This window comes from Falco cherrug, chromosome 7 (assembly GCF_023634085.1).
Source record: "Falco cherrug isolate bFalChe1 chromosome 7, bFalChe1.pri, whole genome shotgun sequence".
NCBI lineage: Eukaryota > Metazoa > Chordata > Aves > Falconiformes > Falconidae > Falco > Falco cherrug.
The window spans coordinates 48551485-48570873 of record NC_073703.1 but is presented as its reverse complement, the minus strand read 5'-3'; the positions used below and the strand labels follow the sequence as shown (position 1 = coordinate 48570873).

The 19389-nt window shown below is 43.4% G+C and overlaps 1 protein-coding gene across 6 annotated transcripts in view; it reads left to right on the top strand.

Annotated features, from left to right (window-relative positions):
• The first annotated feature begins 2949 nt into the window (after window positions 1-2949).
• PRR5L (proline rich 5 like) overlaps window positions 2950-19389 on the top strand; it is a 44532-nt gene continuing 28092 nt past the window's right edge. Inside the window, exons 1-5 of one of the 6 annotated variants that reach the window (XM_055716868.1) lie at window positions 2950-3177; window positions 4602-4671; window positions 5280-5348; window positions 15363-15636; window positions 17021-17101. In XM_055716868.1, the coding sequence (XP_055572843.1) occupies window positions 15467-15636; window positions 17021-17101 (251 nt within the window). In that variant the 5' untranslated portion in view covers window positions 2950-3177; window positions 4602-4671; window positions 5280-5348; window positions 15363-15466. Of the gene's footprint in view, window positions 3178-3252; window positions 3389-4601; window positions 4672-5279; window positions 5428-15362; window positions 15637-17020; window positions 17102-19389 lie in introns of those variants that run through there. The other 5 variants (XM_055716866.1, XM_027807971.2, XM_055716869.1 and 2 more) reach the window with 5 other exon arrangements.

Genomic DNA, 19389 nt, shown 5'->3' with positions numbered 1-19389 from the left:
TGTTCCCACTTTCTCTTTCATTGGACAGCTGGAGCAAATACAAGCTCTCCCAGCAGATGGAAAGAGAAAGAGATCTTTGGTGGATAGGATAAGAATAAACTGAAGGATGGTGACTCTTAACCTGGTTCAGCTGCAACCCTCAGATCTTTAAAAATTAGTACCAGAATTAGGAATGTTCATCAAAAATGATGGCTCTCCTCATTGCCCTCTTCACAGACCACACTGTGGGTCTTTGCCCAGAACTGAATTCTGGGAAACACACGATGCTGGAGACCTGTGGGATCATACAGCCAAAGCAATGGTGATATGTTGTGGATTCATCTCATCAACAAGTGCATTATAAAGCAAACCAATGAAATGTCACATCTGTTAGTCACAACTCTTGTGGTTTGGCTTATTGTATACCAGGCTGTGTGAGAACGCATGTATGCTCAGGGGTGTCTTGCTATGGAGTGAGCTGTAGCGAGGATGTGTGGTGTTGAGGCAGTGTCAAAACCAAAATTATGGCTGTAGCTGTTTTTCATAGATCTATTCATTACATAAATATCTGTAGCAACATCATTGATATTGTCAGTTTGCCTGCTTTTTGGTTTTCTGAGATGATACTGTAGACTTGAACAAGGTTACAGAAGAGGCGATTCCTCTCACACAAAACACATGGCAGTCTGTTTGCACCATGTATTGGCTTTGATGCTGAGAGCAGATGTCTGTAAATTATCACTTATCTGTGTCAGGCAAGGAGCTTTCTTTGGAAACCATATTCTTCTCTTTTCGCTCTAATCAAAGCTAAAAGGGAAAAAAGAACTATTACAGGACATTCTTCTCACCTCTCAATGTAAACATCACTCGTTTCAGATCCCTTTCACTGCTACCCTATTCCACTCAGGTAAGCTTTAGTGCAGGATTTACCTTACCTAACTTTGAAAGCGAGGTGTGTTTTGCATAATTTCAGATAGCTAAAGTTAGGTAAAATGAATCTCACTAAGTTATCTTTCTCTGCTGGGCTAATGTTTCTAATTGTCTTGTCTGCCCTTGCTGTATATTAAAGTCTTCCCACTACCTATGCTCCTGCATAAGATAACTGGGGACCTTCGCTCCCAGTGACTAGGACTCTTCCCTTTCCACAGAAGGCTCACTTCTTCCTGATGGGGAAATCAGAGGATCTCTCACTTATTCCCGGTGAGGTGGCAGGGGCCTCTTCAGCTCTTTCCTCCCTTTTCTCCCACAAGCAGGAGCCCAGCCATACATCAGGATGATCACAGTAAGCCTGTGTTGTGGCAATGATGTCCCTTGGTAGTCCTGAAGCTAAACCCACACAGTTATGGTGAGCAGCTTCCCCCTCACAAATCTAGAGTTCCACAACTCTGCATGTGCAGGTATTTCTCCCACACCTGAAATGTGTTGTCAAGTTTTGATTCATAACCGCGTGAGTTAAAATTTGGGGAAAGATGTCAGCTTGTGTGCTGGCTTTTTTTAGAAAACCTAAGAATTTCTCTCAGATGGAGCATGCCACATGACCACCTGTGTCAGGTCATCATTCTCTTCACCAGCAAATTCCTTAGGATCTTTGCTGACCCACAAAGAACAGTTCAACTGTGATAAATCACATCCTTGCTTCTGCAGTCAGTCTATCCATAGTGGTGGTCATTTCCCAGCTGTGTCATGAGCTACAGGTTGAGATCACCACTCAAACTCCACTTCAGCAATGCTGTCTCTGAAAAAGTAGTAACTGTTGGTTTGAAAAGCAGGTGCAAGGATAAATGAAAATATGCATTTTTATTAGCAGATCAACAGATGCACTAAAATTTTATGTGCTGGATAGGTATCGCATGCCACAATTTGGGACAGGAAACATGTTTTTTTATTTCTTCATACAGTTTGCAGCAAAGTCCTGTCTGCAGGCCCCAGGTACTGATTTCGTGTTCATAATAGTAAATCCTATTTGTATAACTAGTAGTAGCAACGGGCAGCAGGTAAGGTTCACAGTACCTCAGTGAATCTTTCTTTTACACATCTAGAGACAGAAAAGTAGGAAAAGAGACATGAGAATACCTCTCCTACAAAAACAGGTATGACAAGTGTTCTCATCTAAGCTCACTATAGATATTTAGAGAACAACTTGAAAGTGTTTAAGGATCCCTGCATGGGCTGATGGGTTAACACACCAGTTCCAGAGTAGCGTCGGCTTTTCTCATTTTAAGACCAGATGCAACTCGGTGTAAAGCCGCGATTTAAATTCTCTTAAGCAGCAGTGACTTGGGTGGTCAAGCACCAGCATTACGGTGCGTAAACTAATTCACAAAAGCCTCTTCAAGCGGTTAAGAGAAAACGATACAATTTTACAAACTTGCTCGGTCTCCTTTGAACACTTAATCTCAGCGCTTTAAATTAACGAGCAGCTCTCCCAAAGTCATCGCTATACGAGTTACACGTTCCATGCGATTGCTCGCTAATTGCAACTAATTGCGGCTTTGTCATCTCCCGAAGGACCCTGAATTACACGTGGGGTTTTTTTCAGCAGTTTCCTGCCCGGTACCTGCCGCAGACCGCGAGAGCTGGGCAGAGCTCACCGCGCGGGGCGGCGGCTGGCCCCGGAACCGTGGCATCGGAGTAAACCGAGCCCTGTCCTCGCGCCGCACGTTCGGCGGGCCGTAACGACCCTTGGTCCGCAGCCCGGTGCCCCGGGCCGGGCCTGCCAGGGGCCGGCGGCAGCTCCGGCATCTCTCAGCCGAGTCGACGGGACGCCCGGCAGCGGCTGGGGGGCGCCCGGCGGGGCCCGGGCCGGCCGCCCCACCCCGCCAAGGGCCTCCGGAGCCCCCCCATCCTCCCCTTTCCCCTGCTCTCGCCAAAGGTCAGCGTTTAAACTTCCTCACTCTGCCGGGACGGGCCGAGGCGAGCTTCCCCCGGGCGGGGTGGGGCGGGAGGCCGGGGGAGCTGCCCCTGCTCCCCCCGGCGCGGCTCAGCCCGGCCCGGCTGCTTTTGTCTCTGCTGGGAGGAGCCAGCAAGAGGCAGATTGCTGAAGAAACACCACCCCAAGTGCTGGCCGGCCGCCAGGCAGTGTAAAACTCCGGCCGGTTGGTGGCAAGTTTCGCCAGATCGTGGCGAAGAGGCGGCACATCCGTCGGTCGGCGGCGGAGCGGCGCGCCCCGCGCAGCGCCCGCTCTGCGGCCCGGCGGGGTGAGTGCGGGAGGCGCTGCCGGGCGCGGGCCGGGGCTGCGCGGCCGCGGGGGGTGCGGGCGCCCCGGCTCTGCCCGCACGGGCAGCGGGGCCGGCGGCGGTGCTGGCGGCGGGCGGGCGGCGCGGAGGGGATGCTTGCGGAAGGCAGCGGCTGCGGCGGCCCCCCGCGCCCGGCGGTGCCGCCGAAGCAAAGCGCAGACATAAAACCTGGGTAAGTTCTCCATTTAAAAATATTAAAAATAGACCCTCCGGCTCCGTAGCGTTGCCGAGTGAGTCATTTCCAAACTAAATGTCTCGGTCTAACCCTTCCCCCCAGGCAACGCAATAATTCCGAAACCGGGGGTGAAGGGAAACAGGCTTTTCTCCCTTCTTTCTCTAAATAAATTGAATTAGCACGTAGCCACTGCAAGAGGAGACAAAAGTTGTGAGTAGCAGGCTGCCTGTTTAAAAATTGAAGTGTAGCTCCATCCCTTTCTGTCTCCCTCGGGCCTCTACCTCGTGGCGGTGCCACCCGTGTTTCCCCGACAAGTGCTCAGAACCTCTCTCCCCAAGGAGCAGTTACAGTGCTTTCCATTTTCGTGGACATAATCTACTTTTCGGTTCCTTCAACTCTAAACCCGTCCCCTACCACCTTCTTCTCTGCGGGACACCAGCCACAGCGGCACGTCCAGCAGTGACCCCAGTCAACACAGCTCCTAGCTGTCTATGCTGAAAAACATAGTAGTCCAAAACACAGCTATTTTTTTTCCCCTGCCTTTTCCAGTCATATGATGATTTGTTCATGTAGGTGGGCTGTCTTGACTAGAGAGATTTTTTGTTTGTCAGCAACAAGTGCTGAGCGTATTTATAGGCAATGCTGCAATTTTTGTGGTATGAAAGGTTTCAGTTATGCAGAACTCACTGGGTCAGTGTGCAAGAGCTGTTGACATCTTGCTTATAGCGCTGTATGTGCATGTATATTTAATGTATATACCTGTAGATCTTATTTCATAATGAGGCAGCATGCATAAGACAGAGAAGCTGATGACTAGGCAATGTAGCTTTTTCTAAAACAGATGCCATGCTCCAGCTGTGCAGTGGTCCCTGATGGTATAGATAGATCAGCGGAGTCAAGACGTGCTTTGCAGACTTCCCTGAAACTAGCTAGGGGTAAAATCCTGTCTTCTGACCCCTGTGAAGAACTGTGTTAACGTTTTGCCAAGAAAAAAATGACCTGTAGCTGAATATAAGTGCAATAAGTTATGCAAGCTATTTCACAGCCATGAGAAGGACATTAGGACTGAGAGTGTGATCTGTGGTAGCAGCCCAAATCTAATGGCATTTCTGTGTAGGTGAGTAGAGAAACGTGATTAAAAAGCACTTGCATTCTGGTTTTGCTGTGTAGATTAAATTTCTCCTATTAAAGCTATTTATATTTTTTACAGCCAAGAGAGACCATTGTGATTGCTTGACCTGTCACATAGGGTGCAGAGTGCTGATAGATTCCCCCAGAAGGTTTGCAACTTTTCTTTTAGTTGTAACATGTAAGATATTAATGAACTTAAAAGTGCTACCAAAGTACTGAACTGAAAAGAAAATATGACTCTCTTGTGTTCCAAACCACAAGCAAAAGCAGAATTCCCATCCCAAGTAAATGAAAATTTCACATTTATGTAAGACAATGTATGCTCTTGATACACAGTTCATAGGCAACTTACAGCATTCTTGATAATATTTTAGTGCCATGGACTTCTATGGCATATCTGAGGAGGAAAATTCTTGGACTTGGGCTGAGAAACAGCTGCTTTTTGGTGAAGCTAGGAAAAAGCTTTTCCAGAAGTAGGTTGTGCTGTGGTTGTCTATGTGGGGATGTCCTGGATATCTGACTGAACTAGCTGGCAAGTCAGCTATGGTGCATTTCACTGGATTCTGCATGGATGGTACCTGGAAGCTGGCAGTGCCAAGGGTGGGCAGGGAAGTTCAAGGGCATATGAGAGTCTTTTTTGCTATGTCAGTTTAATAGCAGTATTTCCTTTTGGCAGTTTTACAGCAGAGTTAAGGTGACAGTTTTGCATTTTTCTTCAGCCTTCAAGATAAAATTCTTTGTAATTATTTTTATGCAGCATGTTTATGGGCTGTCTGATGTCAGCGGAGACTCTTGATAAGACTTCCAAAGTTCGACTGGAACGCAGGTAGTGTTTACTGACTCCTCAATCCCTTATGGAAGAATTTCAATTCCTTAAATTTCCAGAAACCAAAGACACAGAATAGGTGAGACATTTAACCTTTTATATGAGAAATAAATCGATGTAGCTTCCATTCTTAGGGAAAGAGTAGAGGAATGGGACCTGAATGTATCAGCAAGGGATTAGAAGTAGCAGTCAAATGAGTACTAAAATTGTATCCTTTTTGTAACTCATTTTCAATGAGTTCAGTTTTCATGTGAGTTTTCTAGGTGCCTGTAGTATTTCTGGGTTTTTTCCCCACCGCAATGTATGGCCTTTTGTACTCATTGTTTCTGCTGATCTGAATTGAAGCATAAATGTACACTAAGTATGTTCTGCGTGCCAGGGCTTATTTAGTAGGGCATAACAACCTGTTCTTACTACAGGAGATGGGGCTATGAGCAACTCTGAGGATGGAAGATTGTGCTTAAGATTTTAGCAAAAAACCCTGCTTATACTAGAGCTGGGTGAGGGTAGGCTGTGATGTATAAGCAGGCTACTTAACTGCTATGTTTTGTAGCCCCAGGGTTAAAAATGTGGGGCATACTTATGTTTTTAATAACAACAATAGGAATGTGAAAAGAAAAAACAAGCAAAAAGGAGTAAGTATGAAGTGCAAGAAAGCACAAAGATAATAGATTGTCATTCTAGCTGCAGCAGAGATAGTTTCTAAAATAATTGCAGATGCTGATGTTCTGTCTGATTTTGATGAAGTGTATCCTGCATGCTTTCTGATCAACATTTCTAGAAAATTAAACATTTTTAACATTTAGAGTGATAGGACTTTTTTTCTTCTGAAGCTGTGCTCTCTCAACCTCTGCCCCACCTCTGCCTGGCATCTTTAAGAAAGCATCCCTGTAGCTCTCCTTTACCTGTTCCCCTCTTGTAACTATGAATTAGTTCATGAATTTCACCACATTTGACCAAGGAAGGAAAGGTCTAAAAGGACAAAGTTTCTCTGAGCTTTGTGAAAGTGTTTTTAGAGCCCATGCTTGAAAGAAGGGCTCTTGGTGGGGATTATCCCTTCCTGCACAATGAAATTCAGAAGAGAGCATGATGTGGGTGAGCAGGGCTGTTTTAGTTCTGCTGCTCATGTTAACTACAGAGTATGAACAGTTTACTTGTTGAGCAGCTATGACTTTTATTCCTTTTTGCTAAGCAAAACTGCTGTGATCGCTGCAGACTGCTCAATGTACTCTGTATTTGTTTTGAATGAGTTAATACATGTATTTCCTGAATTTTGCAGCAGATGCTACTCGGGAGTCATTTGAAACAGGTTGAAGCTGCTATGTTAGTTTCTAGGTTTGAAAAACAAGTCAGTTCAATCCAAAGGCCTTTTCTACAGCAAAAAGTTTGATAGCTTACTCATACTTGTATCATTCAAGTGTGGCCTGTTTTGCTCCAGTAGGGACGCACTTACTAGTGCATCTATTGAATGCTGTTCCTGACAGTGGAAGGAAATAACTACTTATGTCTGTGTAATTTTTTTTTTCTTTCCTTGTGTTCATGCTATGGCTTGTATCCATATGTCTGTGCTGATTAAAAGTCATTCTGGAAATCAACAGAGTTTAAGACTGGTAGGCCTGGGAATAACATAGGCCACTAAATCGGGGGCCTGAGCTCCTTGAAGTACTACTTTGCTATTAAATCAGTTATGCTTTTTAGAGTGTAACAGCTTGAGTAAAGCCTTGCTATAGAATTGGAGGCAGAGCAATGGTGATTTTAACTCTGCTGTCTGAAGTGAGCTATGTCTTGATGGGTGAAACTCGAAAGAGGGATGCAGATAAGCTGCTGCTTAAAAAATCTGCACTAGCTGCCGTGGATTAGGACAGCACTGCACTGACTTCATTTTGAAAGGATGGTTACTGTAACTGTCATGGATACAACTTTATGAAATGCCTAAAAAACCCCAATGCTTTCAGTTAATCAGAAGATGGTGATGTATCTCCAATTTCCCCTCTCTTATCCCTTCCTTCTCTCTATTGGATGGGGTTCTTACCTAACCAAAGCGGTAAGCGTATTTTTTCAGTCCCAGTCCAGTCCATCAGTTTTATGATTCTGAAACTCTGCTATGCTTTTGTTTCTTGCCTTTCATAGGCAGGTTTTTGGTGTGGTATTTGCTCATACAGGGAACACAATTCGTTTCAATCAGATTACATCAGTTGTTAGTGCATCTAAATCAAATTTGTCTCTAGCTGGATTCATACTGATCTGCTAAGTGATTCTAATGAGGTGTTCTCTATTCTCCATCCAAGAATTTCAGAGCTTTTTGCAAACATGTGGTGCCTTTTAATAGCTATGACAATTTTCTCCATTTTTTGAATTATGTGAGCCCAAAGAATTAAGTAATGTTTTTGAAATAACATAGAAAACCAGTGGTAGAGAACAAAATAACTTTGTTGTCTTAGATGCTACTCCTATATTACAAAATACTTATTTTTCTGTATGCTCTTTACTGTGACCTGATTGCTTTAGTTTACATTGAACTGGTTCACTGCCATTACTGATTTCTTACATTCTTTTTAATGAGGAACTGTACTGCATATAGACATGAAGCAGCAGTCCTACTTCTAACTGGCCATCAACTCCAAATGGGTTACAGTGGTTTCTGAATTACAGAGAAGCTTCTCAGACCATGTTGGGATATAAGCAAAGGTTTTTCCCCCTCCTCATATATTTCCTCTTGCTGTAAGCAGAGTTTCGCTTTGAGTTTCAGGTTTGCTTTAACCTCAGGAACTCAAAGCATAACTAGTAGAAACCACTGAGTTTCTTTTCAAATGTTACATAGCTCTTTTGTCAAAGCCAGATTAGATCTGTTTGTGAATTTTTGAGATGTGTTGTGAATAAAGGCATGATGTGGGTCCAATTTGAAGAGGGAATATGCAAAAGATGGGGAAGGAAGGCAGGGATGCTGGGGTCTCATTTGTGGAGATGGGTGTGTACTAGGAAGATAGGGAAGGAAGGTGAGATCTTGTTTTGGGTAGTCAAACAGTAGCAGTAAAGTTATTGGATATATGGGTGCATACCAGAGTGTCAACACTCTGTATTGAGAGAACTGTTTTCCCATATTCTGTTTATGTCAATTCTTTTACATATTTCATCTTGGTAGTTAAAAATCTATTAAGTTTAATTAAGGATAGGTGAGTTCACTAGAACATCTCCAGACTGTTTATGGGGCACCAAGTTGCTGCCTTCATGGTGGGGTAGCCCAGCAAAGGAATAATAATGATAAAAAGACACCTTTTGGTATTGAGTCAGCTTTGAAAAGGAGAAGTAGATCAGGTGAATGCTTGTTCTCTCCAATTCTGTGAAATAATTTGAAAACCTTCATTAAAGTTGCTCAGAGGGATATTTTTGTTTGGTGAATAGGATCCTGGCTTGTGAGGTAGAAGACCTGGGTAAGTGACTTCACTGGATTTGCATCTTCATTTCCTCAGCTAGAAAATTGAGATAATTATTTTCACTCTTATTAGTAACCCTCCAAGAGCTCTTCACGAAATCAATGTTTTGCAGGACTGAGTGGCTCATCTACCTGGGGCTGAGCCTGCATGGGATACCTCTGGGCTTTCCTGCGGTGCAGGGTGGGGAGGGCAGGCTGGAGGTGTGGGGTGGGCAGGCAGGCAACCCCAGCAGCAGTGCACTGCCTGCACTGGAGCCAGCCAGGGGCTGGCAGCAGGTGTGTGGTGGGGCTGCAGGTAATATGCTTTGGCTGGCTGAAGTGCTGCATTTGCCAGCTGGCATGTAACCTGCACAGAGAGTTTGAGTTATCACCTTGCTTTGCCCCCTGGGGCAGCATCTGGGTTACAGCTGGATGAAGTGCAGTGGTGTTGGTGGAACACCCTCCTTGTTACTGCCTGGATCCTGCCCTTGTGCTGAGGAGTAGGGGCATTGCCCCTGAGTGTGCCTGTGGCCCGCGATACCTGATCATAGCTTTGCTAGAGTTTCCCCTTGCAAAATTTCTGAGCTGGTTTTGTTGGTGGGATTTCAGAAACAAGTGGCGTTAATATATGGGTGGAAGAAGCTGTCTTTTAAAGTCTGCAACTTGAATCAATCCTGCTGACAAGATTGTCAGACCTGAAGGCTGGTCTTGCACTCTTCCATTTACCTTCCTGCATTGGGAATATCTCTTAGGGCATGGTCTGTGCTCCTGGTGCTAGCATGAGCACACCTGAAGATAAACTGTTCCTTATGTGAGGGTCTGCTCACCAAAGAAAATATCTGCACTTTTCCTTGCTGTTTCAGGGCTTAACTCAAACCATGTTAACACCAATATTTAGATTCCTATTGTCTTTGATGGGCTGTGGATTAAGCACTAAATTTTTCACGAGTCAGATTTCCAAAGGTATGAAGGCATGGAAGGATGAATGTAGGAAGGACCATGCCTTGCAATCGGGTCCCAGGCTGCCTCCAAAATCTTTTACACTCTTGCTTTTAATTACTTTTGATATATGTCTAAGACAAAGTTTCTGATTAATGTTAACCAGAAAAGACCTTTGTTAGTTATTAAATAAATCTCGATTTATTCATCTTATCTCCTTCTGAAAATGAGACCTTTTTCACTTTTAAGAAACTGTGCAGTTGGGGGCTGTAAGAGAAACTGTGTTGCAAATTTAACACTGGCAAGTGCTGCCTTTGTTTTTGTAGAATGTAAACGAAGTTCATGCATGTGTAGTTGTGATTACCAAACAGACTTGAAGTTACAGGTTGTGGGCTGCTTTTCCACTTCTCCATATGGCTGCATAGAAAATCAATGGGGGATTTTTGTCAGAAATACTGTCATCAGGTCTTGTCAGTTGAACTTGAATCAAGGATTTGGCTAGTCACGTACTTTGTTAGGAATTTACTTGGCTGCAAGAAGAATCAGCTAACAAGAATCTTAACAGTTTTCTGTGTGTTTTTTGTGTCTGAGGTAGGATGAAACTGCTCGTTGTGGGTCTGTAGGCCTACTACAGTGGGGGATTTCTCTTAAGATTATGCCTCTTCCACATCCAAAATCATTACAAAACAATTCTGGTGCATGTTGCAGTACCCAGTTTGTGTATTTAATGGTCATAGGTCATCAATGTCACAATTGTACAAAGCATATAAAGGAGAGGAAAATGGGCAAGTGGATATCTTTCTTAAAGATGGGGCTGGAGTTTTACCACTAAAAGAAGTTCAAATGGCAGAACTTCTCTTATATGTGAATGCATTCCTCATTCTCTGTTGCTCTGTTTCAGGAGACCTGGGAAGTGCTTGTTTGGATGAATTGAGCATCCTGTGACTTCTCTGCTCTGCTTCCCCTCCCTTGCCTTCTGGTTTAAAGTTACTTTCTGACTTGTGGCTTTTTGGTGTGAAGTAGTGCTGGTACAAGTTTTACTCTAAGAAGCAAAAACAGTTCTAATTTTTGCTGCCCTGTCACTTCCATTAGTGAGTGTTGCTCAGAGTCTTGCAAAGAAGGCATCAGAGGAATTTAAAATGGTTTGTTCTTTTGTTTAACCTCAGTTACCATGGGCTTTTTGTTGTTTAGCCCAAGATTATCATGAAGGTTCATAATTTAGAGGAAATGCTGCCAACTTTTTCTTTGGTAGAGATACACCTAGGTATATTGCCTGATCTTCCTTTTCCTCCAGACAGTCAGATGTATTATGGTCCATTGGGAGGGAAAGGTCTTTTCATGAAATCATTTTATAGTGATTTCTGTGTTGGTTTTCATGGCTAACAGAAAACAAACAATAAAAAAAATCCTAGCTTGATGACCGTAATGTTTATATAAATGTCTGTATCTATGTGTGTTTGAAGAGGATTTGTCTCCATGTTTGATTCTTCTCTTTAAAGATTTAGATTAATCCTAGAAGTGTTTACTCAGATGTGATGAATTGCAAGTGAATGAAATTACGTTGTTGTCAGATTGACTCATTGTCCTGCTTTGCTCCCCCAGTTGAGAACACTGGTTTCAAGCTCTGGAGAGTTTGCTCACTCAAAGACCTGGGTTTTACACAGATGACATCTCTCCTTGTTAGAGATCTAGAGGGTTTTGATAGCTGGTCTTTGAGATGATAATTGAGGATAAGAGGGGAAAAAAAAAAAAGACCGGGGGTAGGATAGCTGAAAGAGAAGGAAGAGCAGTACCTGTCTCTCACTTACTTACGACAAGCTTCTTCTCAAAACAAGATGTGCAGGGTCATTAAGCAAGATGAGGAGAGTGGGGAATGTTTTAGGATGTTATCAGCTGGCAAGAAGTTTGAAATGCCGTAATGCCACATAAAGCATTGTCCCAGCAGCTGGAGCATGTGGCAGTGAGAGATTATCTTGGTGCGGCTGTATCTCTCATGCAGTTGCTGCACTTCAGTCTCCGGGTCTTTGTGCAGTTTATAGTCAATGGTGAGAGTTTTGCTTGGTCGCTAGAACATGCTGCACCCTGATAGCTCCATTCACTCTGTATAAAAGGAGAAAAAAAAAATAATTACTTCTCTGTAAAGCTTTTTCTAGTTTCTGTGGTTGATAAAGAATAGGACTATGATTATTAGAAGTAGGTGATATTTTGTAGTCTTCTAAAACACTTTAATCTTAGGAAGAGGAGACTGTAGCTGCGAGGGAGTTCGGACTGAAGGCCTCTAGGAGGACAGTATCTGTTTCTGAATATTTCTGCGTAATTCTGTGAGAGTTCTCATGGCAAAGTGAAGAGGAAAACTGTTCCTTGCTGTACTCAGTATTTTGCTAAATACTGTTCATTCCCAATAGCTAAACCAGCCTGAATACCATGAGGGCTTCTCACTAACCTATAACTATGTTAATGCTTTTCTTGCCACAAGGGTAGTTTCTCTCAGTAAAAAGCCAAAAAAATGCATGCTGCAGAATGCACGCTATGGACATTGCCAACAAACTGCCAATGCAACTTCACTGTGAAAATGAAGCAGTATTTACAAGGCTGCCTTGCTTTGGGAAAGCTTCCAGTGGAAACTAGTTGCTATGAAAGGAAAATCTGGTCTGATGGAAGTGTTTGGTTGGGCTTGGGTGTTTTGTTATGCCTTCAGATGCACTTGTGCCAAAAGTCCGTTTTCCGGTAAATGCTCTGTTACTTCAAGCTTTATGAAACTCTGGAAATAGCTAAAATAGGCTGTGGGCATGTGGAGAGGATGGTCCTTCTCACAGACATTGGCATTTGCAGTTCTGATAACATGTGGGTCAGTTATGTTTGGATACCATTTGGTGGCTGGCCTGCTTTCAGAGTAACTGAAGTCTGCTGTGCCTGACATTTAACTGTTACTGGTTTAGATAAGATAGGAGAGATTTGTATCTGTGAATCCTGAAGAAATGAAAATAAGACTGAATCTGGTCCTAAAGCTGAAGACCTTGTCTTAAATTCCTGATGAGAACCTAAAGTAAGGTTGACTTGACAGTAACACAGAATTGCAGGCTGGGGCTGGGGGAGGAAGGGGGAAGAGGGATGTCTTATCTGCTCTTCGCAGACAAAAGCTTGTTATTATCTGTCTACGTGACTCTAACAGAGGTTAAGGAAAACAGCATGTATGTTTCTGTGAGCAGAAACAAGCACATTCCCTTGGTAAGAAGTGTTCAGGAAATTTATTGTGGGGCACTGTGTAATGTCACAGTTCTGCTGCTGTGGAATCAGTCTCATAAATCCATAGCACAAGCTCAGGAGGGACATAACTGATCATAGAGTTTTGCCGCCTGCACGGAACAGGCCAAATAATTTCCTAGGCAAACTCTAAATCTATGTATATTAAGGCACAGAGGTTGTTCTCCCAATTTACATTTCTGAATTTAAGCTTTCCCCTTGCAATTTAATCTAACTCAAATTAATATAAATGCAGTTTTATAAAATGATTTCATTGCTGGGGAGAAAGATACTTGTATGCCCTTATGGCACCTGGAACAGTGATAGGAGAAAGCTTGCGGGCTAGCACAGGCATCTTAACCACTCCTTTCTAGCTTTGTTAAATGCCTACAACTGATCTAAAGTAACACTTATATTGCATTTTATAGGTCTGCAAAATATATGCTGTTTTCCCTTTATTAAAATTGTTAGACATTTTGCTGCACTGCTGGGAGAAGTGAGCTGTCACTCATTCAGCTCCTCACATTGTCAGCTTTGGAACTTGGAGATGACAAACATTGGCACAAGAACTTTTTTGCAACAGAAACATCCATTATACTTGCATTTTGCCTCCCAGACACCTTTTGGTATGCTGTGAGAAAAGCTTGCCCTCGGCTCTCCAAGGTGCTGCAGCTTTTTTCCTCTGACAACTTCTGATGTGGTTACAATTGCCAATAGAGAAATTGCTAGCAGGTTGAAAATGTGTGGGCAATCTCAAATGAACTCTTATTTAAAAATGCACACAGAAGACCCTGCTGATTAGTTGTATTAGTTTACATTTATTCTTGATTTCTAAAAGTTATGACATGCTGTTGGTTTTTTTTATGTTGGAGCAGAGCAGACACAGAATCAACAGATTTCTGGTCTTTCAAGCCATAACCGTTAAGCTTATGTCACGAAAGACTGTCTGGGCTTTATCATCTCTAAAGACAGCCAGGAGCTGTCTAAAGAGAGAAAAAAAGTTGCAATTGTAGCCATGTTCCAGTTCCACACAGATCTGTGCAAACTGTATTTAGCTTGTGGGGGAATAACAACTGTATTTACTACTTGGTGCTGCTCAAGAATGATAGTACCACATATTCCAGTGCCTAAAAAATGAGATGTTTTCTTCTTTAACTTCCTTGGTGACAGGGTATGTGGTGTCTGTGGCACAGCATGGGCTTGTGAGGCCTTCATGGTGGCCGAGCAGAATCTGACAAGGCCATGCAGAGGCGGGGTAGCAAAGTATGCTCAGCATGAAATGGGACTGGTCAGGTGAGAAGAAAGCTGTTCTCTTATATGTAAAAGAGTCAATTACAGTTTGGGGAGTGGAAAGAGTTTCCTGAAGCTGAGCACTCATCAAATTAGAAGCACGGTATAGATACACAACATTTCTTTTGCTGATTGTCTCTTTGTACATCTTCAGCATGAGGTGAAGTGGAAAAGAGATTTTGCTTTACATCTTTTGTGTGCAGTTCAGTTACACAAGTTTTTTCATTTGTTTTGTTGGGGTTTTTTCCCTCCTTTCTCCCACATCTCCATTGTCCAAACTGCCAACTACATCTACTGCTTGTATTCATCTGAAGTGGGGAGATCTCAAAGTATAGAAGCTTTGCTGAAGTGGTTTTTTGTGGTTTTTATCCAAGCTAACTTATATTTCTGTGGTTTACTTGGGGCTACATATTCATCTATATGGAGACAATGATCAGAGTGGAAAATACCGGCATTTTGTATTTGGCCTAGCAATTACTTCTCATTCTGTAGAAAACAAAACAAACAAAACTCTCAGAATATCTTGTTGCCAGACCTCTTTTGCAGAAGCTCCCTGCTATATCTTTTTTGTGATGGACTAATAACGAGTGGGTTTATTCCCTTGCACAACACTTCTCAAAAAAAAAAAAAAAAAAGCATTGTATTTGTTCATCTTTTCTTCCATTGTTCATCTTTTGTTCCTTTACTGGTGAAATAGTTTTATTTTCTCTTTCTCCAGTGTCTGCTATTTTATACAGGCTGAATGGTTAACTGTATTTAAAGGTATTTGTAAAGGGTTTTTTGTAAAGTAATTTGTAAACTCTGGCAGAAGAGTTTAGGCACCATGTTCATCTCTGCTAATTGAAATCAAGAGACCATGGTTGTATTTCTGGCTGGCTGAGTTGGGTCATTATTTAAGGGGCAAGATGGGAAAGGGGGATGCTGTTTAAGAACTCTCCAAGATTTGCCCAAATTTGCTGTTAGTGGGATAGGATATTTTCATCCCTCCTTTCTCTGTCTTGCTATATTCCTTTCTTTTTGCTTTGCAGGACTGCTTCAGTTTCTTTGACATCTTGCAATGCATGTCCATGTTGCAGCCTGACACTGTGGGAAACTGCTAGTCCAAGGCTGACTCTTTGCTCTTGCTGCAGGTTGAGTCCTTGGGTGTGAAGAATTGCTGACATCACTGAGATTAACACTTGGACCTTCAAGAGAAGAGGCTTTCTGACAGCCTTGCGTCACTCCACCTGACCCTATGACTGGAGGGTTCACCATAGCTCCATCCGTTGCTCTCCAGTTCCACAAGATGGGTTCGTTCAGAAGGCCCCGACCTCGCTTCATGAGCTCCCCCGTCCTCAGTGACCTGCCACGGTTCCAGGCTGCCCGGCAGGCTCTGCAGCTCAGCTCTAACTCTGCCTGGAACAGGTGAGCAGGACCCACCTGGGCTGAACTCTCGCCTTGCAGCAGCCCTGTGATAAGAATCCTGCGTGTCTTATCTTTGTGCTTCAGACCATTTACAGCTAAGCTTGTCTGTTTATAAGCATGCATGGATTTTTGGCATGCCCAAGCTTTGCCAGCATTGAAAGCCTTCATAGAGGTGAAAAAATTAGACCTACTAGTGTTCAACCTTGCTTTTGGCCAGGTTTGTTCAGAAGTACTGTCTTGAAGTAAAACAGAATTGCTCTTTGTTAATAGTTACATCTTTTAAGAACCATTTAGGAAAACACATTCCTACTATGGTAATAAAGACCAGTTTCTTAATGCACGACAGGCATTTATTTGCATATTATGCAGCTTTTACCACAGTCAAGTTCCTCCGGCAACTGCTAAGCTTGTGGCTTCCACCAGCATTTCCTATTGACAGCCGAATCCTGTCTGCTGTGTGTGTCACGCAGCAATGGCAACTGGAACAACAAGGTGTAGGGTGAAGAGTGAGAAATCCTAATCTGATCTGTTGCCAAAAGTGGGTGTTTCTACTTTCTCTTCTGCTACTATGCACCAGCTCTGTGCTCTGCAGACCCCCCTCTCTTGCTGACCTAGCTCAGCATATTAATGTTGCACAAAAGCGGCCCAGCAAAAACATGGCAGTTTTGTGCAGGATGGTGAGCTGAGTTCTCTGAAGCGTGCGAATGCCTTAACTGGACCACAGAAAGGAAAGCCTGTTAAGGGAATGATGACTCCTCTTGTTAGCCATGGCAAGACATGCTAAAGCATCTTTACACCGTCGCTTTGACTTCCTCTGTGCTGGTGAGAGAAGTATGAGTTGGAGGATGATCCAACAGCACTTTACAAGCATTAACAGGGCTTAAAGCTGGGTCTCTGTGAGGTGATGCTGGCTGCAGAATGCTTTCCAGCACAGCCAGGGTCCTGCCAGATGCTACAAATTGGGTGGCTCCTGCTAGCATCACTGGATAATGCAATGTGATGTGTTTGGCAGGTATTGCCAAAAATTTATGTCTCCTCAAAGTAACTAGCCTGCAGCATGCAGCAGAGATCCCCTAAACAGCTCTGTTAAAAAGAAATATCTGGTATGAATGTGTTCTTTGTGAACGATGTCTCTGTAACAACGTTCCCTTGCTTACTCTAGGCACAACTTGAGGTTGGTTCTCCTGTCTTCTTTGAGGATGTAGGTAAATATGAGTGATGATTTCCAGGGGAGAAAGAATGGAAGTATTTAAGTGCAATTAACCTCTCTATCCCATTATGACCACTCGGTTTTTGGCAGCTAGCTCACATTGTGCTCAGTGTTAAATCATACTGGTGGCTGTTATTTATGGATGTTGTACTGTCTCACTTCTTTTTTTGGCAGTGTTCAAACAGCTGTGATAAATGTGTTCAAAGGGGGAGGCTTGCAGAACAATGAGCTTTACAGCCTCAATGAAAATATCAGGTAGGTTGCTGAAATGCGTGAAAAGGGTTTTTTGCTGCTGCTTGTTAGGTGTTTGCTTGTTTTTGCTCCCCTACAGAACCACAGTTAGAGGATATCAGTGGGTAGAGCAGGGACTGGACCAAATTTAGGCACAGCTTTGGGGTTTCAGGCTAATTTATTTTTTTGCTGTTGGGTGGAGTGAATAGCATGGGACGCTTCAATAGCATTTCTCTGACTTGTGTGGATGGTGTAGCTTTGACAAGGACAGGATGTGTATCGACTCGGATTGTAAGGATTTTGTCCCCTCCCAGGGAGTGTGCCTCTCCTGGCTGTTTTTTACACGTTTTTATCAGGGCATTCATGATGGTAGTAACATCTCTTTTCTGAACCGAAGCTTCTCAGAACCATCGAGTGTTTGAAATGAAAGCAAAACACAGCTTTTCATTTAAAAGCCTAATCTTCATTATGATAATTGCAGAGCAAGATCTGAAAATGCAATCCCTAAAGTTAAGAAAACCTAACATTTTCCAACGCTGACGCTACTGATGATTAAAAGTACTTTTTTTTTTTTTTTTTAAAGCAGGTTTCGTGATTATCTGTGGTCTCATTCTGATTATTTGGAAAGTTTGGTTAGCAATAGATAGGATTGTAGAGTAGATAAAGAACAATTTATTCTTGCCTTTGTGCCAAGTGCTGTTAAGAGGAGTATTGTCAGAGCTCATGGGTGTACTTCCTCCTCCCTCTTTCCCACTACATTTGCGTTCATTCATCAAGAATTCTGTCATATAGGTTGCTCCACTTTTCCTTTTATATACCTCCCCCCCGCCTCCATTTGCATTTCTCCTTAGCATCAGGATTCAAATGGCAATTTCGGCTAAGTATGTACTAAGCAGCAATCTAAACTACCCCTTTCCCTAATTTCAAAATAAATGCACTTTGCAAGGCACAAGGCTCTGTCCTACTTGGTCTGCTCCCAAAGCTGAAAGTTTAATATAATTCCTTTTGAGAGCTGAGTGAGGACAGCGTCTCATGCTTTCATGGTATTTTAGTGTGTTCAGGTCAGAAGTCCTCAAGTTATGTTTCAGTACTTGGAGCAGTCTTAATTCTCCATGGGATGAGTATTTCTGTACATGAAAAGAAAAACAAATGTTGTAAGACTTCAGAAATACCTTAACTCACAGCCTTTTGGCAGACCTGGGAACCAGCTTCGGGTTTTGTGACTCGTCTGCCAGGCTGTTGCCCACCATAGTTTGCCTTCCCAGTGCAAGTGGGTGCTCCTTCCCAGCCTCGTGGGGAGGCAGTGTGCTGCGCAGAGGAGCTGTGTTGCTTGGGCTTGACCCCGGTGGCAGGACCATACTCCCTTCCTGTGGGGTGCTGAAGTGGATCCAGGCTGTTGAGAGCTGGGTGAAGAACAGGAAATTCTTTGTGAGCTGTGTATGCTTTGTAAACAGCGCTGATGGTGGGAGGGGAAAGGTCCTCTTCCACGGACAGGCATTCCCAGGCAGTACTTGGAAGCACTCACCTTGAAATACATGATTAATGTTCCCGCAGGTGCCCTGAGCATTGGTTACATATCCAAAGGTCATTCTTTAAATAGCCCACTTTACCGTTCAAGTAGCTCAATAATGTCCCTCTAAGGAGCAAAGGACATGCATCTGCATGTATGTTTGTATGCACACCTGCAGCCTCGCACCTGTGACTCTTGATGTAGCTCGCAACACAATATTAGCTCTGTGTGTGTGTGAGGTGAATCTCTAGCTTGACACTGGGCAAAAAGCCAGACCTGTCAGACAGCCGACTCTTGTGTGCCATGAGGTCAAGCTGGTGGATTTTTCTGGTCTGTAGTTCTCCATTCAGCTCCTTGCTGGAAGTTATTAGATGCAGTGCTTTAAGTGCACAGCGCTTAGTTATTTGACAGTGGGAAACCCAGGAGACTTCTAAAGTAGGACAGTAATGACAGGACCAGGAGACAAGCAGGTGGCAACATTTTGCTCTGGATTGCTGCCACCAGGTTTTTATCTTGCTGTGATTTGGTATCATCTCACTGGATACTTTTTTTTTTTGGTTGTTTTTTTTTTTTTTTTTTTTTTTACTGCTCTGAAAGTCAGTTGTCACAGCAAGGAGGTGACCTGGCCATGATCAGGAGGAGCAGTAGGAGACTTCTCTCTTGGGTTCTCTCTAGGGTGCAAGTCTCTGGTAGCTGGGCTACCTGCTGTGGGCTTCTCAATCAGCTGCTGGAGAGCCCTGCAGATATTCTGCCAAAGCTGGTGGAAGAGTGTCTGGCAAATGGACCCCCAAAGATTTGTCTG